The sequence below is a fragment of the Acyrthosiphon pisum genome, chromosome X (assembly GCF_005508785.2).
Source record: "Acyrthosiphon pisum isolate AL4f chromosome X, pea_aphid_22Mar2018_4r6ur, whole genome shotgun sequence".
In the NCBI taxonomy this organism is placed as follows: domain Eukaryota; kingdom Metazoa; phylum Arthropoda; class Insecta; order Hemiptera; family Aphididae; genus Acyrthosiphon; species Acyrthosiphon pisum.
Genome location: NC_042493.1, coordinates 58,718,240 through 58,744,512, shown reverse-complemented (window position 1 = coordinate 58,744,512; position 26,273 = coordinate 58,718,240). Strand labels below are relative to the sequence as shown.

The following is a 26,273-nucleotide window of genomic DNA, read 5'->3' as shown; positions in this document are numbered from 1 at the left end:
ATCAAAATCCAATAATTATAATCATAAATTGTAATAGGATTATAATGAAATGCTTGATTTATTAATTTTTTAGAAACTTTTTTACTTAATGAATCTCTTCCGATATTGTTTTTCCTTAACGTTGATTTGTGTTGAAAATGTGTCGAAGTTCTACCTTAAAACGCATATACAATTTCAAGACTTAATTTTGGGTTAACTAAATAATAATATATTATTTTACTTAACAACTGCCAATAAATAAATTAAACTATAAGCTCCTATAGTCCTATCCACAGATAATTGAGCAATGACTTGGGTAACCAACCTCAGCTAGTATATAATAAAGAAATGTTGTCTTTATCTAGATATAATTTTTATCTAACTAAATTTAGCTATTGCACAATACTGTATTCAGTATAGGTGGGTATTTCGTATGCATATAGATATAATATATGGAAACCAATTCGAGGGATTGTGTGATGATGAGTAATTTATTTTTATTGGTATTCCGTTCGAACGCTTTATTTCATGCTCGGGAATGGTCGGGATACCATTCCGTATTTCCCAAGTTGTGCATGCAGTCGTCCAAAGTGTCGAGAAAATTTCCGATCTACCTCCTCCCACCAATGGAAAAATGCATAAACACACCACTGCATAAATATTTTGGATAAAATACTCTTCCGGCGAAATATTTTCTGTTGTTTTACTTTTGAGGTATAAGTAGATTCATAATATTTTTCGAACTAAATACCTACGGTTCCGATGAATTATTTTCGGATATGTTGCACGCACACACACACACACACACACGACCAACATTATTATAACCACAACGTCGTCCACAACATTAATGACACGACACGACGCACGCCGTCCTCGCGATGATAAATAATTAACAAAAAATAAACAATTTTCGGGCGGTGTTTGCGTACGCGCGCAATAATATAGGTAGGTATAGGCTCCGAGCGCACAGAAGAGAGTAACGCAGTGCGCATAGGAGGTTAGACGAAACACTTGCGTATACATTGCCGAGCGTTCAAAACATAATAATAACGACGATGATGATTGCATAATATTATTATAGTGTGATGGGTTGCGTATTAAAATAATAATGTTTTATACGCTCGTCAAGCGTTTCCGCGCCAATATTGACACGCGCCCGGTCGGACGTCGCCGCGATCGTCGTAGGTTGTCGATAACCGCGCCATGTTATTACGATATTATATAGTGCGCTGTTGCAGTCGCCGATCGCGAAACCGTCACACGATAAATAATAAACACACCGCGACGAGTGCCACCGTTAGTAGAACAATTTATTATAATTACACAAGACAAGACTACGCGGCCCCAACGACGGTACCCGAGTGCCTATACCTACCTAAAATATTATATAGACGCCCCGAATAATATAATTCATAGTTATATTATTTTTGGATACATTTATTGACAATTGGATTATAATAATAATTATTATTGTGGTTGTTGTGGTTATTGTTGTTGTTGTTATATTTTAGCGCGGACGCTTGGGGCCCGTCATCGTCTCGTCCATTTGCGGTCGCCGTCGCCGAAATGTTAACGACTACCAAGCGCGCAACGATTATTGCGCTGTGGTTGGTATGCTGTTACTACGACCAAGTGAGTGTAAAAGTGGGCATTGACAAGTTAAAAAGCTCAAGTTAAGTTGAAAAGTTAATTTATTAAAACTTTTGACCTTTACTTAGATACTTAACTTACTTAGGGCCGTATTCATAATTGAAGCTTAAGAATAAAACGTATTGCTGTACCATGTGAAAAAGTGACTTTTAGACCAATAAGCTAGACAAAACTGGAAGAATTTGGTTTGACAGATTTTAATTTTTAAAACGGATTATGATTGATCAACAAGTTTACTAGGGAATGATAGAGGCGATTTTGAATATTTTTATTTTCAGCTGTGATATCCAAGAATAAAAAGATCGAAAAAATATGATATTTTTATATTTATATTATTCGTTATGACACTAACAATAATTGGAATATTCAAAATCGCTTCGATCATTCCCTAGTAAACTTGATGTTCAATCATAATCCGTTTTCAAAATTAAAATCTGTCAAACTAAATTCCTCCAGTTTTGTCTAGCTTATTGGTCTAAAAGTCACTTTTTTTTCATTGACTGGAGCCCCATCCAGCCCCCTTAAGGTTTATTATATGATACGGAATTTAAATATATTGAAAATATACAATCTAACAAACAAAATTAATGTTTAGATTGGTCAAATCTACATAAGTTTTGATTTTTGACAAAATCTGCTGGTCGAGACCTACTTCCTTTGCTGACCAATGGGTCCAATTTAAGTCCACTGTCATTTTACACGTAATTAATTAGGACAAATTAAAATAAGTGTGACATAAGTCACGGTGTTTTCTTTCGATTTTATAGGAAGTGAGTTTATGGCTCCAGGCTCACCAATAGATAACGCTGTATATACATAATTTTGTAAGAGAAACATGAGTTTTGTTTAAATAATATTTATAATTTTTCTAAAAATAACTATCGCGTGAAAACATAATAATAATCACTATAAGTCAGTGTTGTTAATATCGTAAACATCTAATGAATCATGCGTATAAAACATGATAGGTAAACTGTACGTTAAGTATTTGATTTCAGTATATTATTATTGTAACGGACTTTAAAGTCCCATTGTTCCGTTCTTGAACTAAACATTTTGTTGATATAAAATAAAAAAATACTATTATGTATAATATTTTTAATTTTTTTTCTTTGAAATAACTAGTTACAAATTATTATGAATTTCTTTTGTATTATATTAAGTACAAAATAAAAAGTTATCTTTTATCATTGACGTGTACTTATATAACAAAATATTTTACATAGTATGATGAATGTACCTACAAATTACAAGTACCTACATAAAAAAAAAATTACTATTTAAATAGAATATGATAACAATCAACTTGGTATTTATTGGTATACCTATACGCAAGGGCAATGCTAGGCATTAATGAATTAATAAGTCAATTTTAACTTATCAACTTAATTTACTAGTTAGATGTTTTAATTACCTAACTTAACTTTATCTTAACTCAGTTGCCTCTACATTAACTTAAAATCAACTCGTATTTTATTTTTTTTCCCAATTAAGTTAATTTTGAATTTTCGTATTATCCAGAAAAAATCTTTGTTTATAACGGGTTTTTGGTTATATTAATTATTATATGTTCACAGAATATAAAAATTATTATCAGAAAAAAATAAGATTCATTTACAAAGAACTTCGTATTTATGTTTAAAGGTAAAAATGAATATTATATTGTATTAATTAGGTAGGTATTTATACATATTAATATAGGGGTAACATTATTTGCCATAATGAAGACATCAAAGCTTATGATGCCACGAATTATATTCATAAATCATAATACCTATTCATTACTCATTACTAGGGCTAGGAAAATAAAGGACTAAAAACCTACAACAAAGGAATTAAAAAATTGCCAATAATGCTACAAAAAAAAATCATTTTAACCAAGAAAATGCAACTAAAAAAGACTTTTTTTTAATGTCAAAACATAATTTATTAAACACATTTTTATATCTTCACATTAAATAATTCTTAGAACAACTAAGCACAATTTATAAATATTGAAAAAAATAAATTAAAAACTGTTTTATTAAATGTCGATAAATGTCAACGCGCGTATTACGTAACCACTACTCCCCACTCGATAATCACTTTGACAAAATCTAAGAATCTATTTTCAGAAATTTTTTCCGATAAGGCGATAATATTTCACTACGAAATCATGAAATAAGTATATATAATAATACAATTATTAAAATAAATTAATAAATAATAATTTAGATAAATATGTACGTAAATGTTCTAAAAATGTTAAATATGCATATAATTAACAAAAACTAATTAAAAAGCTAATAAACTGACAAAAAAGTATTTATTTACGAATATCATAAGAAAATGCAAAAAAAGCAAAATCAAAATTGCATATTTGAACTCTGTGATGAATGGATCGAATTTTGTTTTTGATTTTAGCTATGTCCTGTAGTAGGTACTATAAAAGAAAATGCAAATACTACAAAATCCTAGCCCTACTCATTACTCATTAGTAATTTTTATTAGTAGAATAATGATTATCATATTATTATCATAGACTGTTTGAATAGTAATATACCTATGATTTTGAACTTAATTTTAAACTTAATTAATGTACCTATTAAAAAGATCTAATTTAATCTAAAGACTTAATTTTAAATTAATTGATAAAATAATAACTAACGTAACTTAACTGTGTTAAAAAATATAATTAACTTGCCCAGTCTTGTATATACGTACGCAAAGGTTAACTACATTTTATTAACTAGTTAATTAATTTTCTAATAGATTTGATAACTTAACTAGATTAATAGACTGTAGAATAAACATTGCTTTTCTTAGTTGATCCATCAAGTTGAAATAATCCATCAAGTTAAAATTAAAAATGTGTTTGAAATTTGTAGGTTTCATGACCATATGCATAGTCAATGTATGTGTCACTTAAGACATGTTAAACTATGCCTTATTTGACACATATAGGTACATTGACTATCCATTAGTGTTTGTGTACGTTAATATTACTATACCTAAACGGTAGATTTTTAAATAAAACAATCTAATAGCCTAATACTATATATTTTTTTCTATTTATGGATAAAATAATATTATATAGGTATTATAATATGTTGACATAAAATAGGTAATCCATCAACTGATAAAAAAAGTAGATTAACTTTTTTAAACTGAGTTAAGTTAATATTATTTTTATATTAACATTCAACTTGGTGAGTTAAATGTTTTATTTATTAACTATTACCTAACTTCTAACTTCTTACATTCACTTAACTTTACTTAACTTAACTTGAGTTAATTTTTTTCATTAAGTTGCCCAACTTTGCACTTCCATATGTTAATAGTATAATAGGAAAACTGACTTTCCTGGGTGCAAAATTACTAAATATGTACTTGAATTTATGAACGTTGAATTTAATTAGACATAAATTATAAATTGAAAAATAGATTAAAGACGTATTATAATAGTCAATAACGAACAAATAATAAATAATAAACTAGTGATGTTTTTCACCATCTGTAGAAAATAGTTGATATGAACATTAAAACTCATTTTTTAGATTCGTATGTATCATTAAAAACACCATGGACATGATAATTAATATTGAATAGGTACCACGGATTGGCTTAAAAAAAAGGTACCGAATCCAAGAGTGGAAAATGCGTCCAAAAATATTGAGTATAGACAAGGGTGGTCAGACTTTTTTTGATTAAGATCTACTGAGGGTAACTATATTTTTCTTTTAGGATCGACTAATGTAAAAATAATATTTTATATTACCTAATAATTAACATACTTATATGAATAATGAAACCAAAGTGTAAATTTATCTAAAGTGAGTGTTTCACATAAAATTTTTAAATAGTTTTAAAATGTATTAACATTATACTGTTGATGTAGAAGCGTGTATTGTTGCACATCATGACCAGTTAATTATAATCAATGTATAGTCGCTAACTGTTAATTAACGAAGACGCTTATCTGAAAGATCATAAAAAAGTAAAGTTCAGCACATATTCAGCTTTTATAACTTTCCTGTGATAATATACCATTTCACACTAACAGGTTAATCGTACATATGTATTTAAGAAGTAATAACTGTATCTACTAAATAACAATAATTAATAAATTCTGACAAAGGGGATCGACTTAGAAATCGTCCAAGATTGACCGTTTGGCCACCCCTTGTATAAATGATAATCAGATAATATATGCATTTGCAATTTGTATATTAGTTTGGAAAGTAAATGTAATTAATCGGATCCGATACAAATTTGTTTTGTGGTATTCCTGGGATAATTATAATACAACATTTTATATTTTATATTAATTACATATTTTTAGTAAGTATTTAAGTACATAAAAAATCAATTTTTTTTTTTATAAAATAAATTAATATTATTTACATTATGTAGGTACAAAAATGCACTATAATATCTATAGATGCGTCTAAATTGGTGAAAAAAGAAAATAGTATACACTATACATCCTCACGCGTTACTCTGACATTGTTTTTAAAAACATCGCTATTGATTTGGTACCTTCCTGTCTACAAATACGACTATAACTATAGTGTGGACATAATCCTTTTTTCTGGTTATAATCTAGTTCAAACTAAGGTCTAACTTAGCAATAGTAACCGTGTGTAAACTGCCCATTTTTAGTCCAGTTTTAAGTGGTTAGTAGTAGAACGATTTACTGATTAAATCTATTCAATTTGTTTTTTCTAACTTGTGGTGATTCCTATTCTCCTAATAAAACTAATACGGCTAGCGAAACGAATCTGGAAATGTTTTTTTAGTGCTCACTCATGATGTAGTTACTATTAAATTATTATAGATATATGTCCAGAAATTGGTCGAATGAATTTTGTAACAAAAAAATATTTTTCCCTGCCATAGAATCTATCATTGAATCTATGATTAAAATAACTACCTATTCGTATAATGTATATTATCTAAAACGGAAGGGGGAGGCCTTGTTGCCCCTTCTACAGGCTGCCTTACTCATACTGTCATCTCATGTGGAATGTCACAATGACTGATCGCTGGTTTGAAAAAAATGTCTCTACTCCAATCGCCATGTGTGCCTAGGACTTGATAACAACTGAAACTGCATTAGTCTGCCAGCCCAACAGTCACAGGGATAGCCCTCTACCCCGGTCTCCTGACTCCTGCCCATCGAAGAGAAACGCCAGATCTAAATATATCCATTCATTATGGCACACCCCGTATTATTTAAAACATCCCCTAAACGCACCTACGCAAGGATATAATAATATATCATCATGGTTTTCATATCGCAGGCGGCCACCAATGAACACGGTCACGTGCGGACAAAGAGCTCGACACGCTTGCAGAAGACCCAAGGCCTAACTTCCGGCATGCCCTTGATGACCGTGGTGGCCGGTTCCGCGACCGTTAGTGGTGAAAGATCGTCGGACACCTATGCCGATCCCGACACCGACGCTGACGTTGACACCGACACTGATACCGACACAGGTACCGACACAGGTACCGACACAGGCTCTGACACAGTCACCAACACAGGCACCGACACAGGCACTGATACTAACACGCTCGCCATCATAAAATCGTCAAACGTGAACACTAGCGGCGGCATTGGTGGTCTGCGAAATTTTTTGTTCCGGAAACCAAACAAAATTTTCAAGAGTCTCATGCGGACTAGCGTAAGAGTCGTGCAGCGCGGAATGAACGTGTTCCATGGGGTGTCAAACAAAGTGTACCACGTGGCCCGGAAACAGATCGGTGTGAAGCGTGCCAGCGGCTCTTCGTCGGCGTCCGCGGGTAAATCGGACGAGGGTGACGATGGAGATCGGACACCGGTCAAGCGACAAGCGGTCGCTGAGAAAAAGCCGACCAGCTTTGTCAGGAGGGTGGCCAAAATGCTCGACACAGGGATCGCGGGCATTGAACAGGTCACCGACCTGGGTATACTGTTGGGAAACATGGGCACGCACAAGATATTATCCAAGCTGGACGGCAAGAGCGGCAACCAGGAAATATTCAAAATGCTTATCAAATACGTCGGTACGTACCTGTTAACGCGAGAAATAAGGTTGGAGCTCATAGTATAATTTGTTAATCTATTTATACATAATAATAATAGACACTTTTTGGACGTACCATTAACTCTACCTATGCATAATGGTATATTATTATATCCGGATTATATATTATAATATTATTTTTATTATTATTATTATGATCGAAATAGAATAGGTGACGGGTAACGATTAACGACGGCTGTGCAGTGTTCGATTATTATTTTAAATTACTAATTTCCCGATTATAACCGATAACAAACAATTGGGTTTTGATCAGGAATCAAACCGTTTCAAATTTTAACGGTTACGGTTTCAGTTTTTGAGAACGGTTATCTACATTTTTTGGATTTAGTTAAGAGGACGTGTTACCCGCATGTGTTGTCTCCGCGTATTACAAGTGCGTAACATAGCAAATTATACGCAAAGCAGAACACGTGTAGCTCCGTTAGCTTAAAAATTATAGTGAATTGACCTCTTATATAATCTAAAGGTAAGATTACTATCTAGATAACTTCGTGGGCTTTTTCTTATATTTTAATTTTAAAGCGAGCTATGAGTAATTTAAAATAGTAAATTGTTTGTGCATTTTAAAGTACCTACTCATAACTCGCTTAAAAATTAAAATATAATAAAAAGTTCATGAGGTTGTCTAGAAAATAATATTACTTTTAGATTTTTTTTAATTTACTCTAACTTTTAAGCTAACGGAGATACACGTGTTCTGCTTTACTTATAATTTGCTATGTTATGCACTTGTAAGACGGAGACAATACTGCGGTATCACGTCCTATTAGGGTTTTAAGATTGGTTTTTAAAAATTTTAATTTTAGATTCTGAGTGAAACGATGAATGTATTAATTTTACAATGATGTGTTGTTTTTTTTATTTTTTTATTTATTTTTTATTTTTGTGTCTGTCATCACCTTTTAGGACAGTAAAAATGCCTAGATTTTCATGAAAAATTATCTTTTTAAATCTAAGATTTGAAAATGTAATACAAGATTTCTCATAAGTTCGTCTACTTTTTTCAAAAAAAAAAATGTCTACAAGCATGTCAAATTAAATTTTTATGAGCGTTTGATATTTATATGTTTATAACACTTGATATTCACTCGATTTACCATGTAACGATTTTCTTATTTTGTTGTAATTAAAAAACGAATGACTGTAGATACTTGAAAATTTCACTTAATGTTATTATTAGCATTTTCTATACACGATGAAAATTTTATAAAATGTTCAAATTTTACATAAGTAGTTAATTCTGTTACCACAAAGTCTGAAAAATACATAAGCACAGATTATTTTTATAGTAATTTTAAGTTCAAATTTCTAAACGTACGATTTTATTGTTTTTACAAAAGCACGTTCTATACAATATTTCTGATTTTTTAGAGTTTACTAGGAGTTAATTGATGCATTACAAAATTAGTTATTTCGTATAACAAATGGACCTGTATTTTACCCAGTTTAAATATGCAACTCCTGCTTCGATATACTAAACTCACACCGTCGTGCAGTTTTTTTTTTTTTTACTTAGCTCGCACCAGGACCGTGGCGTTGCATATTATTATATTTATATTTTATAATAATATTACTATATACTTATTGATTCAAAATTAAAATACAAATATCACAATTGTTATTTTGTTCTCTCCTATATGCGGCTATTAAATGCATGTCTGAATTGTTGTTATTTGAAGTATTTGTGTATATTATTATATTTTATTAATGTTATTACAATTGTTTCGTATTCAATATTTTTAAAATAATAATAAGTTATATTTTAATAGTCCTTCGCCATTTAATTATTTTGTTTATCACACTTTGTTTTTTTAAGAAATAATTCATCGCCAAGTAAATAAATTATTGAAACAAAATAAGTTGAGAAACATTAAATTTATTATATGAATCGCTTCCACTCAGAATATAAAAGTTGAAAATTGAATTACCTACCTATCATTAGCACAAAAAGACCCAAAATATTTTGGAAATTATTTTAAGTCTAGTTAATTTTTTGGTGACAATTTGAAGTCCATACAGTTAATCATTTTTTAATTACTTATTCATCACCACGCGCTACACGTGTGCAAATACTGCAAACGCAAATTTGCTAATGAGAGCTACTTTTGTCGGGCACACATGCCGAAATTTCAATACTCTCGTTGAGTTTGCTGGTACCGTTAGGTAGGTAAGTCAGTAAGTACATCTCGTCAATGAGATAATTTTCCAAAATTTAGTACAATATAAGTATCTAAAGTTGTATGACATTGACAAAGATTGGCAAGTTAATGAAAATATTTAACTGTGGCAAGTTAAGTTAATTCAATTAAATTGCCTTCAGTTAAGTTAAAAGCTACAATATTTTTAAGTCATAATCTTTTTTTTGTTTTACACAAACATTTACCAATACGTTTAAACACTATCTAAAAAATTATGTTATTATAATATATAATTCGAAAATAAATAACCAAAATCGAAAAAGAGTCAACGAATCAATATAGTCAAGTTGATAACGCATAACACGAAAAGAAAATTAATTTAACTACACGACAATGATAATTAACTATAAAAAGTTAAGTTACAACAATAACACTTTTAACTGAATAAGTTAATAAGTTAAAAACAAAAATAATTAACCAGTTAAGTTAAAAAGTTAAAAAAAAATTATCTTTTTAACATATCTTTAACGTTTTAATAAATTAGTGCCCACCTTTGGATTTTGAGTTATTTGAGGCTTAGAGGCTTTAAAATCAAATAACTCAAACAATAATATTGGTAATAAAAACATATATACTGTCTCAAAAATTGTAAAAGCAATGCACAAATACGTCATAATCGTATGCAGTCAATTTTCTTGAAATATTTATATTTGTAACAAATTATATGAGTACAAATTTGACTAGGCTATAATTATCATTTTTTGTTGATATTTTGATGACTTCATCATCTTTTTTTTTTTATTAATTAACCCGCGGAAACTTAGGGTATTGGGTGGTTTTTAATTGTGGGGGAGGGTACTGTGGATTTTTTTAAACGCGGGTGTTTTAGTTTGGCAGAATTTTCAAGTGGCCACCCGTAGGTGTCTGTCATGCGCGGGTGGAGGATGGCGGCCTCTCTCTCCAGACACTGCGACTGTCCGAAGAGAAGTGCCGACCGATACCGAGGTTCGAACCGGCGACGGTGCGCGTCACAACTGACGCCTTAGTCAGCTCGGCCACTCCGTCCCCCTTATCTTTTTTATTTGAAACAAATTCAATACCTATAAGACAACTTGTAAAACAAAATTCCTGTCTTAAAAAATGTTTGAATATAAATATATTTATATAGGTAATATAATATATTTATATGTATACATAAGAGACAATTTTATTTATTAGATTGGTTCACGCTTGTTATGGTTACCATTTCTGGTATTTACATTTAGAGGTGCCTACTACCCTGATAGCATTTTGTAATAATAATATTATAATCACGAATAATATTATTATAATGTTATAATAATATTTTTAGTCAATCATTTGCTATCAGGGTACAATGGTCATAATCTACTTTTCCAATCAATAGGTAATAGTTCATCATTGTATAATATACAAATAATATTTATAATATACAATTTTAAGTATATACAATGTATATACTTAAAATTGTATGGAGATTACCTACTGCGACAACCTAATACAAACGCGTATATTTTAAAATTGAAATTACAATTAAAATTTGTATTTTTATTTAATTTTTTCTTGATCTATTCATATTTTTTTACTAATATTAGATTTATTTTCAACTAGCCCTTTTTTATTCAACTAAGAATATTTTTTATATTATTTGGATTGTTTTATTCGAATTAGAATTAGAACAAATACATTTTTAGATTTACGATGGAAATCGAAAATTTTGTATGTGTATAAATGATAACTATTAATTGGTTATAGCTTAGAGATTATAATATACTAATGTCTAATAGGAGAAATTATTAGTAGAAATTAACATTTTGTTTTTCTTAATGATTGCAATTGGTTACATATTATTTTGATATTATAATTAGAAGAAATATGGCATATATATTTTGTGCTGCAATTATATTTATTAAAACTACAAATCTTTGGACAATGTCGGGCGGGACAGCTGGTAATATTATACAATCATAATTTATTTCTATTGTAATTGTTTATTTTTAAGTAAAAAAAAGCTTTACTTTAAATGTTGTATGATATATTTTATGTAATTAAGTTTATTTCACCTACTACCGACTCTATAATATAAGGGCCTATAATATTATATAATCAAAAATTGTTTCTATATTGTATCTATTGGCACACATAGCGTTTGAGATTTGGGGGGGGGGGCTGAAGCAGTACTATAAGGGTTCATATTTTTTGAGCTTAGCTCTTAATGCCTCCTTTTTGCACATATGATTCTTTCTAATAATGGGTGCATCTAAATATATAGAAATGTATTAATTATTATTTATCGTATCTTTAAGTAGATTAGTGTCTTAACTAAACACACATGAGTTAAGGGTTTTTCAGTTTTCGTTTCCAAAACACATAAAAAGGATGGACAGCACCTCCAGGATTGGTATTATCTCTATGATGTTGGGTCGTAAGTCCTTTGGTTGTATCCTTTAGTTGATTTAAAAATAAATAAAAACCACACATCATTGTTAAATCAATAAATCGATCGTACAAATCAAAATCTAAAATAAAATAACTACAACAACAATTATTTATGAATAAACAAAATTGCTAAAATAAAAATTAAATGATCTACCAAACAGTAAGTTATGTACCTATATATAGGTAATGAAAAATAATTTAAGTTACTGTAACAAAATTAGGTACTTTTAAATTATTATCTATATTGACATATCAACATTTTGACTATTGACATTTGGTCATTTAACTATTCATTTTATTGTATAAATACGTGTTATACACTGCTTATACCTACGTGATTTACATTAGGTAATTTTTTCACTTTGTAGTAAACCTAATTATTGGGTTTTTTTTTAACAGATCTTAAAAACCAATTGATAATAATATAATATAAGGTCGTTTTTAAGACAGTTTATCTACCTATATACATGTGTGTAATAGTTATTTTACAATAAAAGTGTTATTATTGATGTGGAATTTCGAATTCCCATAAAAAATATTACCATTGGAAAATTACAGTGTCTGTTAATAATTTCATATTATTTATTGTCATCACTTATATCTTTAACGTAATGTTTAAACTAAAAAACAAAAAAGTGCCCAGTGCTATATTTTAGAAAAAATAAAAGTAACTACAATTTATTATTTATTGTAATGAAGTTACTTTTTTAACTCAAAACTGGCATAATTTGACAAAACACAAGTAACTTCCCCATCACATTCAACTAGCTTATTATCGTGCTTAGTAGTTTGTTATAATAATATACGATTGTGCTTATTGACCATATTATTATATACAAAACGTGAATGAAACAGAATTTTGTTTTTTAATTAGGTTCCAAAGTTGGCAAAGGAGCCAAAGGCAGTGTGACTCAGTTCGTCAATGATGTGGGTATGGTATCGACTTTCGTAGCCACCGACGACGAGCTCACCAATTCGATATCCATGATAATGGAAAAGTTAATGAGTAATCCCAAAGTGAGCGCAGCCATTGTGCGTTTGGTGCTCACCGTTTTGGACGGTAGTCCGTCCACGTCATGTTTGCTAGACCAATTGCCGTTGTCTCCCCAAGACGTGCGGATGATGTTTGATGTATTCGTTGGCAGCAAAGGACAGATGATGTTGCAAACCATTGCGGGGCTGGTGTCAGACTTGACCACGGGACCAGATACGAAAGCGTTTTTGGAATCGGCCTTGGGCATGATGTCCATGTTCAAAAGGTATCGTATACGCTATTAATGCGCACGGGGTAGTCAAGGCAGGCACTTGACTACTCTGCGTACTCCCCCCGGCCCCCCTCAATATTCAGTATTATTATTATGATAATTGATAGTCAATCATAAAATACTTTTTTTGTAGTTAAATGAGTTAAATGAGGTTACCCCGTCCAAATTAGTTTTTATAGCTTAGGTGTGAATATGAATATTATAAATACGTAATATGTGTGTGTGTTAATGTGTTATGTACTTATGTATGACTACCCTGCCAGAAATTCTGCGCACGCTTATAACACTATAGACCGTAGTTGTAATAAATCACCGTCTGGCGTTGTATTTAATTCGGTCTTGTCCTACTTGATGGTAAAATTACTTATAGAGGTAGTTTGCGGGTGGGAGTGCACAGGGCCGGTTGGTGATTTTGTGGGGGATCGTAATTAGGTATTTACAAATATTTATACTACTTCAATTCCGGTCAATTCCTCTTATTTATTTATGATGTCTATAATAGCTTATACATTAAGCAATTATAATTATAAGTCTATAATTATAAGTTTTATAAGACGTACATGAATATACGACATTGCTATTACTATTTTACTACAATAGGTAATACCAAAGACACAAATAAGGGTAGGTATTCACGGCCCATGGGTAAATCTCACAAAAATCGTTTATGGTTTACAAATGTGAATATAAGTGTATATTTTGCAGTATTGGTCAGCGTACATCGTTAAACAGTTAAAGTTATTAAAGTAATAATAAAGTGTTATAATCTTATTAAAATTGTGTTTTACTTAATAAGCCTACTCAATACAAAGGTAGAAACAGAACAATTAGTAAGAATGATTTTAAAATAAAAAAAAAAGACAATGGTGAAGATACAAACCCTAAACTCCCCCCCCCCCCCCCTTAGACACGCCCCTGATCGTGGAAGGGCTTCAGCCTTACGTCGCAATGCAAACGGATACAGCGAACCTAAATGGATGTAATTAGTCGCTTACAATATTAACAATAGGATGGCTTATCTGTATATTATAAAATCAACGGCTTAATCTATACTGGAACTTTTGACCATTAAAATATACGTAAACTCCACTGATATTATTTTTTGACCAATTGTATTTTTAAATTTAAATTTTAAAGTTGAAACTATATTAGGTACATTTTAGGTATATTTTCTTTCCCAATTTAAGGCTAAGGTATAATATTAATAACAAAACGCGCTCAATATGTTAGAACTCATAGAAACATAGACTATCATTTTTGTTGTTTACATGATACCTACCTAGATAGATTATTTTCTTATAGATTACGATAGTAATACATTTGTAAAGTTTACGTTCTATTGTGATAAGACGCGTATGAATAGCGTAATACTTAATTTTACAATATATACCTAATGATAGTTGGTAAATTAATTTTTAATTATTTTTTTTATTACCTATATATAAATTCAGTATTGTTGATCATTTATATTTTTAAATCTGACTCTTTACAATGTCGGTGGAATTTACTTTAATTTATTATCGGTAGAGTTTACATTTATTCTTGTAAACATTGAATGTTTTTTGTTTATTTAAATGGTTGCCATTAGCTATAATTGTCTTATAGATTATATTACTATTATAATAAATAAATAAATGACTTAGGTTGATTTATCAATTATCTACTTAAAATGTTTACAAATATTACATTGAAAAAAAAACAAAATATCTTAAATCAAATACCTATATATGAACACAATATTATAATGATTACTTTTATGATGTTAAAAATTAAAACATTGAAAACAGAAAATAACGAAAACTCTAAATTGATAGATTAAACTAGCATGTCAGGTTATTGAAAAAATTATAAGAATTATTGTTATTACCTACCTATTACGTACCTATTATTGAATTAATTTAGATCGTTGTAAAAGATTTTTTATGGCACATACGACATATACCTGCAGATAGGTACCTAAAAATAAACACGTTGGTCGTTTTTAACAGATGAATAAATTGATTGATTTTATTGATTCTGACATATTTTTTATATAAATGCATACATAAAATGCAAATACTAATCTTAACGATGTATTGAATTTACATCAGCCTTAAGCATTCGTTAAATCTGTCTCCAGTGTATTGTGTTTACATAAAAAAAAATGCCCAGAATTAAGTAGTGGATAATCATAAAATTAATCATTGTATATCATGTTTATGTTATATATTTCGCCAACTGAACCAAAACAGAGCCCAAAAGAAAGATATAATATTATTTGGAATAATTTTAACCTAGGTGAATTCTAGTAATAAAGCTGTACCAACCTGCCCATCTTATAATATATAACAGGCATAATATGTGAATGATGAATATTTTCGAGATATTTTGTTTTGAACACATTTTAAAATATATCTATTTTGTTTATATTATTGTCTATAGTTTTTATAGGTACTAACTGAATTTTAGATAATTTAAATAAATCGAAAACTATTAGTACCTTTATCTAATATATCATGTGAATCTTAAATATATTTTCAATTTTTTCGGGTCTACGCGTTGATAACTGTACGCCCGTGTTATGATATTTCCCCGACATAATATGATGTAGGTCTATTTAATTTGTAATACGTTTATCGGCATAAAATAAGCATATAAATTAAACTGGTAGAGTGAAAAAAATGGCAAACACCTGTTTTTTTCAACAGAGCATTATTTTTTTTAAATTGTTTTTTTAACTATGAAAAGTATTAGGTACTATTGTAATATTATCAGAAATTATAAATTATTGATCGAAAATTTCACAAGATCTTGTAGTCATTTAGTAGGTGACGAAATTTAACTGTGATAACTTTTTAAACGTCACCCCAGTACCATGAATTAAAGATTGGTATTCTAAAGCTTTTTGTAAGTTACAAAAAAAGTTATCAATATTATATTCTGTCTCAAATGGTTACAAAATCTTGTGAAATTTCTGTAGGTATACAGTATCAGAACTTGGGATACTGGAATAACGTAGCTAACAAAATTGGTCAAAAGATATTTTAGTTGACTAGGTCTGATTTGTCCGAAATACAGGTGAGTGAGGAATTCACAAATACACTAAATACCTATAGGTATTCATTGGACACGTCATTATAATTACACATAATGTTTATACGTTTTATAATATACAAAATAAACGTTCACGGCCAATCGGTACAGTAAACTAAAAGTTGAAACAAAGAGGTGTTACTAAAAGTTTTTTTTTTTACATTTTGTTCCAGTGACACTTCAGTACTATCCAATTTCCTTACGGGTGGTGACGAAAATGAAGAAGACGATATTGAAGATTACTCCACTGAAAATACAACGCCACCACCAATGATCAATAACAGAAAAAAAGGCAGCAGTGCCGATGTCAGCGGAAACGTATCGAAACCATCTGCGAAAAAACCAGCCAAACTTATGCCAAACGATAGTGATTGGTTTAGTAAAACCGAAACTACGGTCGAATCACCAAATAAAAAAGCCATACACAACGAAGACCCTTGGTTCAGCAATACCGGAACCACAACTAATTCATTACCAAAAAAACCAGCCAAACCCAAATCAGACGATTGGTTCGAGAGCAGTAGTCCTGCCAATAGCGTGAAAAATAAAAAAAATGAAGTCATTAAGAAAGTAGAGACCGATAATAGTGACAGCACAGGCTTTAGTGATGAATTTAAAATCAATAAACCCAAACCAATAAGTATAAAGACAGACACAACAATTGTTGCCAAAAAGTCAAACGCAGATGAGGACGACTCATACATAGAGGAAGATGACTAATCATCCTCCTCTCAGTTTGCAGACTCTCCTAAATAAATATAACTATATTGCATATTTTGACTTGTACTTCTTACTTTGGAAACAATATTAAAACATAATCCATATACAACAGCATCGCAATAACGTGTACCACATAATATTATTCATTATAATATGTATTCATTTGAAATATGTATAAAGGCTACAGAGTGATACACCAAGCACGCAGATTACTTTCTTTTTTAATAAATAATGCAGTTATTCCAAATCTAATTTTTGAAATTTTTAAATTTATGACCATAATATTTTTAAATTCTTGAGATTTCATAGCAACCCCCACGTGTTGCTGGATAGTCTGTACCATTAGAAAAAAATTTTATTCAACCAACGGTGACACTAAAAATATTTTATAGGTATTATTCGATTATTCGTGAGCCAAAACAAAATTCAAGCGAGCCACTCTATAGCAACCTATAGGGATTGAAAAAGAAACTGAATTGATCTTCCAAGTCTCAAAAAATCTTTGAATATTGAAGTAACTTTTATTGAAGTCGTGCAGTATTTTCTGTAACTAGCCTTAAATAGAAAACTGATTTCATATTTATATACATAGATAATATATTATTATACATAAATGGATGAACTTCCGTCTATAATCTAGAAACCCACCAAATACTGGACAATTTTCAATAAAAGTTATACCTATAGATTCCTTGAGACTTTGAGGGTGTTTAATGTTTATAACTTATTTTTCAACCCCTATATAATATATTATATTATAAAACTATCACCGTCGTAAAATTGAATCTCAGAAAGATTTGTAATAAAAATTAGAAGGTACAAAAGTTTACCTAACATTTTAAACTTTTCAAATAGTTACACAAATATATTTACACTAGTCACGAGTATAGATATAATAGAGATAGAGCTTTACCATCGTAAATAAATTATTGTATATGTACCTATTTGATACAATTTGTTATGACTATAGTATTAACAAAAGTATCTTTAATATCAGGGGTGGAAATACTATGGATGACAAAAGTGGTATGTAGGTAACCCAGATTTTAACGGTACACAAAAATGATTTTATAAGTTATCTACGATGTTAAATCTTATATTTAATGAATATGAAAAATAGTGAATATTTATTGTTTCTAAGTAAGTACCTAGGTAATAAATAGTTAAAGATATACCATAAAATGTTTAAAATTATTAAAAACTCACTTACAGATACATTATGTACTTTATAAAAAGTGGCTCATTCCATACGAGAGTCAATATACCGGCAACATTTTTAAAAATTGATTTTACAATTTTCTACAATAAATTCTATTAGAACAGAGGAATAATACATTGACCGACGACGCTATAATATTATGCTGCTTGTTTAATTAAAACTAAAAAGATACACACATTATTTTAATAATTCTGGGGCGTGTGAATAGCGTGTGGCGGCGAGGCCTTTACTTGAGGATTTCCTCTACGTGTGTACCTATATTTACCTTAAGAAAAAACAGATTGAATCTGTTGTAGCATAAAGTCTATTTATTACATTATAACTATAACCATCAATATTGTCAAATTTAAATTACATCAGATTTTAACTACACGCCTATCTATAGGTACCTATTTACAATGTAAATGACGCAAGACTCAACAAAATATAACGACCATAACGATCGAAGCATTCAAGGCCTACTAAAATACCTTTAGTCGTACTAACTTTTCCGCGATATATTTATACCTACTATAGCTGTAAAACCCGACTACGACAGGGAAATAATTAAAAAACATGCAGTGATTAACTGTGTACCTCAGTATTTGTGTACTTAATTCACGTTCAAATCGTAAATTTCTTCATACATTTTATTTATAGGATTGCCATTGACTACAGATAATTATTATTATGACAATTTTGACAACTGGCAATACTATAGTATATAATGAAACTAACGAAAAGAAACAATTAACAATATTACACAAATAATTTGTCATAATTATTATGATATTGTGTCAAATAGAAATAATTATATAAAATTTAGACTGTAAATTGTGTTGCATCACAATAGTTTGGAAGGTTTGTCAGATTTTTAAATATTTGTCTAAGTATATATTATAATAGTTTTTCCATCAGTGGAACACAATTTAGTAACGCATACATGTACCTTGCACGAATGATCAAGATTTATTACACAAGGGAGGTTTAAAAATGTTATGGTTGAATAAAATTGCAAAAATGTTGTGGAGGTCGAAGCATTCGTGGACAAACGTGATGGACCCGGTCGCGATACACATCACATTTTAGTGGGAAGTATCGAAAGTTTAGGTACCATGGGATGTCCGTCCCAACACGTGGGTCAGGCGGGTCGGGGCGGATTGTCGTCGTCGTCATCATCATCGTCGTCTCTGTAGTTGCCATACGGCTTTTTCGGACGTTTGTCACACGACAGACCTCCGAGAGTAAAGTGATCGCCTGGTCGTATTTATATATGACATTTGGTCAGCCATCGATACACGGCAGAGCGGCAACTACCGTTTCAAAGTTTAGCGATCGTTGGACTTTGGACATGCACCTGAACGCTAGATAGCGGTATCAGATCCTGTTCGTAAGCTACAAACCGTATTAATACAATCTAAGACCGTGCTACAAATACATACATTCAACTATCATACTATTCATATTAATTGTTATAAGATATGAATTCTTCATTGGAAGTCATAAACACTTCGATTTGAGGTATGGTAACTCTGAGCACAGGTCACTGAGCTATACCCCTTAACTAATAACAAGATGAAGTTTAAAGAACAAGATATTAACACTCTTCATGTATCATGGAAATTATTGGTATTAATTTTTATTGAAAAGGGTCTGGTAGTTGTTGAGTTTACTTACTTTACAGGGTCGGCCTGGCACACCAAAGGCCCATGGTTCAGTTTTTAAGGGGCCCCCAAAAAATATATATGCCATTTTTAGCAATATGGATTATAATATAAAATGTACTTTTATTATAAAAAACTATGAAATTATTGAAGCATATGAAAACTAAAAAACCATAAATAATAATTATCAATAATATTACAGTTTACATAGAAACAAAATTACGAAAAATATAATTATATTTTTATCATAGAATTTAAACTTTGAGGAAAAATCACAAATACGTAAGCCATAAGCATAACTTTATTTAAGTAAACTTCCAAAAGTAAATGTCTTATCTTCATCATTATTATATATATTATTTATATATATATATAAATAGATATAGACGTATACGTCGTATAGTATTGTAGGTACATCATAGAATCGTACATATTTGCATGATCGCTGAATTATTCAACAACGGGGCCTCTTCAGGGTCAGGTAAACGGGGCTCTCGTACAGTAGTCCGAGCCATTGTTTTTAAGAAGCTAGAGATAAAACCTAACTTAACCTACAGTAGCACAATTATTCCAAAAAACCTCCTTCTACTTAGGTATTAGTTATTACAATGTTACTATTATAATAATTGTTACTTGACACTTGCACTAGTATGCACTACTCTCATACTATAGAAAATAGGCAAGCATCTGATTATTGATTCAATTTTTAAAACTGCAATTTTTCTTTACCGTGGACCCCAAAAATATGGGGGCCCTCAAAAAAAACAAAAAAAAAAAAACGGAGGGGCCCCGGCCGCTTTCACGGCCTAGCGGCCATGGCCAGGCCGACACTGTTACTTTAATTGACAACGCGGTAAAAATAGGTAAAAATAAAAATAAAAATAAAATATTTAATAAATATAAAAATTATAAGGTAAAATTATTATGTCCAATAATAAAATAATTATATTATATTATGACATATTGTGTAACCAGTGGCAAACATTTATACAGAAAAAAACTTATTTCTACTATTACTTACTACCTATTTATGTTATAGTATGTAACCAATGACAACCATATATTTTTATACCTATATACAACATTTCCATGGAAAAATGACTTTAAGTTTTTTCCCAAAAAGTATTTGAGTATAAATACAAATACATTTTGAAAGTATTTAAAATACTTTACAATAAATACCTAGTTTTTTGTATATTAAAATATTCTTTTTTACGTTTATCACAAATACATACTTAAAATTATTAATAAATCTATGAATGAAATAATTAATTAATACATTCTTTAATTGATTCAAGAGTTTCAGATGTTAACTACATATGATATTGTCAAGCTAGGCAAATATAAGTTTTCAACTATTATATTGTGTCTTCTGCATATTTGATGAAATATTATAAATTTTAAATTATTATTTTAAGAGTAATTTTTAAAATATTAAAATAAGAAACATAAAAATTGGTCATTAAAATAAAACAACTTCCAACATTCATAAAAATTAACTTATGAGTAATCTTTTATTACACTTTAAAATCTTAGATATAAAAATGTTTATGAATTTCTAACTATAAAATTTTGGCACTTTGTCTTGATTTTGATGAATTTTGTCAAAGTTCTAACTTAAAACACTTATTAAAACAAATTGTGACTGTGCTTCTAACTAGGTAGAAGCAGAAAGACATAAACGGCCTTTAAATGCTTAATGAAAAAATAAAAATAATAATAATAATCAGCACATAAATAATCAGTTTTTTATATTTACACACTCACACATTACGTAATACAATATAAAATAATAGTAGTAAAACGTCAATATTTTCTACAACAATCATATCAAATATTATATAATGTTGTACAAAGTATAGTTATTATCGCATTTAGCGTGAGAGCAGTATCTAAATAGTTAGTAGTAAATACTACACATAACATAATAAATTATAATATTATAGAAAAAAATTACACAAATACATGATTGTATTAATGTGCTTTCAAATATTATAATAAAAATAAAAAATAGACTCTCATCTGGAATCCTCCCACAGTATAAATATTATAAATACAAATACAAATGTCCAAAAATTGTTGACGAGGACGGAAACGATAATCGTCGTCATCACTATAGTATAAAATAATAATAATATGGCCACCACCGCCGTGGCGTTTTAAACTCTACTTAATCATTTGTATTGTGGTACATTCGGTATAATATGCATTAGCCAGCGAGACAATATCGATCATCGTACCACACGCAATACATTTTAATATAAGCTCGTCGTTCAATAGGTATCTTTTACGCGCCCACGGCTAATTTATACCTGTTTATTATATAAACGTTTGTAATGTATAGTAATACGATAACAATACAACTAATAATAATGATAACAATAATTCAAAACTGCTATTCACTACACTATTAGATAGGCACAACTGCATTGGGTTAATAAAATCAACACCAAAGATGACAATGATGATGGTAATTATGATAGTAATAACTAATAATAATATAGTAATAATAATAATGATAATAATAGTTATAGGTAATAGGTACATAAAAATTATTCACAATTGAGGACACCTTATTAATTGTGAATGCAGCGGTGGCGGCGTAGATTTCGACAAGGACAAGAAAACAAACAATAATGAAAAAAAAAATACAATCAAACAATGAAGGCGTGCGAGAAGCAGCGAGAGGAATGTCTCCGAGTGGCGGCGATAATGTCGGCTTTGGAGTTATGGTTGTTGAGCGTCGGCAGCCGTTGAGGGTGGTGCCTTGAGCAACAGGTCGCCGTACTGGAGCAGAGCTTCGGTTAGCGAGTCCGTGACCTGGGGTGACGAACAACATTGTTGAGTGTATGGTACGCACCGCACGAGGCACGGGTAGAGTCTGATCAACTGGTCCCACACTGCTTTACTGACTGTCGAAAAAAAATAAGCAAAAATGTGAGCAAATTAGCGCAAGTCCGATGTTTTCGAACGCGAGTGACATTTAATGTGAGTTGATGGTATGAGACAGCGGCCGATCCAAAAGGGTAGAAAAGGAGCAAAGATGGCATTTGCTCCATCAAACATAATATTGATCATAACTATACTGGTGTACTTTTATAAATATTGATTAGAGAATTAGTAAGTCAAGATTAATTCACCACATTTAAGACTAATGTAATAATAGGATTTGAATAGAAATGGGTGAACATAATGGGGCGCTTTTTGGAAAGGGGTACCTATTGTATGGTGTATCGCGAGGACTAGAATACGATAGATATAAGGACTTAAAAATCGATACATTGTCTACTGTTACATTACTCGCATTATATACTGTTTTAATATCATTATTATTTATTAATTTAATCGTTAAAAATAACCGTTAGTTCTTACCTTTGTCGGGAGTTTTTTTCAACGATACGATGAGTGTAGCGATTGCTTTCAGGACAAACGATATTTCCGACATGCGATACCTATACAGTAAAAGGCATATTAATATTTTTAGACTCTAAATAGAAAACCGTAAAATATAGAGTTTGTCCACGTCATTTTTCTTGTGAGTATTTTTAAAAATACCATTTAAGCATATTACAATATTAAGGAACTATAATTTATTATTAAAATGTATAGTATTTTGCATTTTATTTAAATGAAAATGTTCTGATTCAATTATTGTATTATTTACGAAACTGCAGTTATAATTAATTAAAAATGCTAACATTTTAGAAGGGCAAAAGTTAATTTTCATTAAATAATAAAATAGTGGTAAGTTTTAAAGTTCAGGCGGAGCGCATACGAGGTTAAACCTTAAACGTATAGCGCGTAATTTAAATCTATAATGATTTATGGTTCGGTATATTGGTGATTGTATATCGACCTGGGCAATGGACACTTTCCGGTCAAACTTTGATCGTGACAGAACTTCTCGACAACCTCCTGGAATCTGTGCAACAGCGCCGTAACAGCAAGTTTGCCGGTTATTAGTTCGGCGTCTGCGTTGGAATCATTACTGCCACTGTTCGCCGTGTTATCTGTCGGTGGAGGTGATGACGACGATATGCCATCTACTAATGAAAACTGCAACAGCGTTTCAAAACACACTTTGGCGAACTGTTCTCGCAAGAGTGATGGCGGCGAGAAACCGCCGACGCCGGAGCCTGTGACGACACCGCCAGAGACGCTTCCGTCACGGCAATCCACCATCATCATCGTATCATATCCTGTTATAAACACAACCGATAACCACGCCGATTAGTACACAAACACAAGACCGTTAAAGAGAATAGATCGCAAATGGTATCGTTTTTACTAATCATCGAACCACAACGTCTATATATATATATGTATTTAATTTTCATTTATTTCCAACGAAAACACGTACCACCGCCGTAAGGATAGTTGGGCAATGTTGACGCGGTAGTGGTGGATAACACCGAGCCTCGGTTCAGCAACACCACCACTCGCATGATGAACTCCCGAGGTACGTTGGTTGACTGCGACAGTATTTCATCCTTCAGGAACTCTACCAGCTGACAGTCGATTATCACGGAATCGTTCTCGTCGTTGTCGTCGACCAATTTGTTGCTTTTCAACATAGCGGACGCTGGGGGCAAGCTGCACATATCACAACGAACAAAACAAACGAGTTAGGTACGAATAACAAAACAAAACATTTTTAAAATGTGCGTAACAATAACTGAGTGTGTACGAACTTTTTTGGGAACAATATGTCTTCCAGAACGGAACCAAGTGGTGACCAGATAGAAATATAATCGTCCCCAGCGGAGTCCCGAGCCAGCGGTACGCCGACGGAAAGCACGTTCATTAAGCCGACCACCAGTAGTTTCCATGTGTTTTGTTGCTGTTGCTGACGCCGTCGTACTAACGTGAGGTGCTGCTGTTGCTGCTGTTGGACGTGTTGCTGTTGCTGTTGCTGCGTACTTCCTGACGACAAGGGAGTAACGTCCATATGGTAATGGAATGCCGGAGCTGGTGTCGGGTAAGAGGAGTATCGGCCTGCCAGAGGCACAGAAAACACCTGTGTACGGAATGAGCAAAATTATTATAAATCTCAGAAGTTTAAATTGCAAAATTTATTTTAGCTCTTCCGTCTTCGAATAATATTGAAAAACTAAAATAAATTAACTTATGATTACTATTATATAAGTTATATATAATAGTAATCAGCAACAATAATTCAAAAACACAGTCATTGTTTATTGGCTAAAAAAAAATTATATTTAAGATCTACCGAGATAAAAATACTGAAAATAAAAATGTAATTGTTGACGTCATATAGGTACCCAAGTACTTCTAAATAGTGTTATATAATTCTGGATTTAGGCAGACTAAAATATTTAAAGAACTAAATAAAAATGTTTGCATATTTATTCGTTAGGATGTAATAATTAAATATGAATAATAAGAACACATTATATATCTACTTTAATCATGGATTTGAAAATGTATAATAATATGAAATGTATATCAAATAATAAAAACATTCGAAACATAAAATTGGTTTTATTTTTATTCCTAGTAAAACTGCTACAGAATGACAATACGACAATATTTTAACTAAAATCGTTTTATTTAAATACGATTTTATATAGATACAGTATAATAATAACTTCTACAGTCATCAAGTCAGGTTAGGCGTGTATTTAGTAGATACCAACTTACTAGTTTTATTTTATTGTAGCTAAAATATTGTATTTTGAGAAACAAGACATAATAATGACTGCATATTATTATAAACAATCATAGACTCTAGATTCAGACATAACTATAAGCTGTCCAGCGAGAGATCGCGCCGATTCTGCGCATCCCTCCCCCCCCCCCGCGTCTCCTTGCTATCGAAATCGATTCCTCTATGACAGCGTGATGCGTGGGGGAACCAGTTTTGGTCGGTGCGAGGCACATTCTCTCGCAGCTGTGCAACACGATTGCGTACTTTTACCTTTTTATATTTGAGAAAACAACATGATTGCATATTTTTTGAACTTAAGAGGACGTCGCAACTGCATGCGTTGTCTCCGTCTTACACACGTACGTTATAGCAAATTTTCGTTCGCTAGTTT

The 26,273-nt window shown here is 30.9% G+C and overlaps 2 protein-coding genes across 4 annotated transcripts in view; one reads left to right on the top strand and one right to left on the bottom strand.

Moving 5' to 3' along the window:
- The first annotated feature begins 1,191 nt into the window (after window positions 1–1,191).
- Window positions 1,192–17,548, top strand: LOC100570826. 2 transcript variants are annotated; one of them, XM_016807855.2, is made up of 5 exons: window positions 1,192–1,278; window positions 1,494–1,614; window positions 6,915–7,659; window positions 13,170–13,554; window positions 16,806–17,548. In XM_016807855.2, exons 2-5 carry the CDS (start codon window positions 1,549–1,551, stop codon window positions 17,350–17,352), a joined length of 1,743 nt encoding a protein of 580 aa, XP_016663344.1. In that variant the 5' UTR covers window positions 1,192–1,278; window positions 1,494–1,548; the 3' UTR covers window positions 17,353–17,548. The 2 variants fall into 2 exon arrangements, with proteins under 2 accessions (XP_016663344.1, XP_029343514.1); XM_029487654.1 differs by having other exon boundaries at window positions 1,197–1,335.
- A 4,400-nt stretch (window positions 17,549–21,948) lies between these two features.
- The window catches only part of LOC100162245 (protein MON2 homolog), a 22,384-nt gene continuing 18,059 nt past the window's right edge, over window positions 21,949–26,273 (bottom strand). For both annotated transcript variants that reach the window (XM_008189057.3, XM_001947382.5), the window contains exons 23-27: window positions 24,906–25,231; window positions 24,575–24,807; window positions 24,071–24,413; window positions 23,587–23,666; window positions 21,949–23,126 (exon numbers count right to left, since the gene is read on the bottom strand). In XM_008189057.3, the coding sequence (XP_008187279.1) occupies window positions 22,942–23,126; window positions 23,587–23,666; window positions 24,071–24,413; window positions 24,575–24,807; window positions 24,906–25,231 (1,167 nt within the window). In that variant the 3' untranslated portion in view covers window positions 21,949–22,941. The remainder of the gene's footprint in view (window positions 23,127–23,586; window positions 23,667–24,070; window positions 24,414–24,574; window positions 24,808–24,905; window positions 25,232–26,273) is intronic.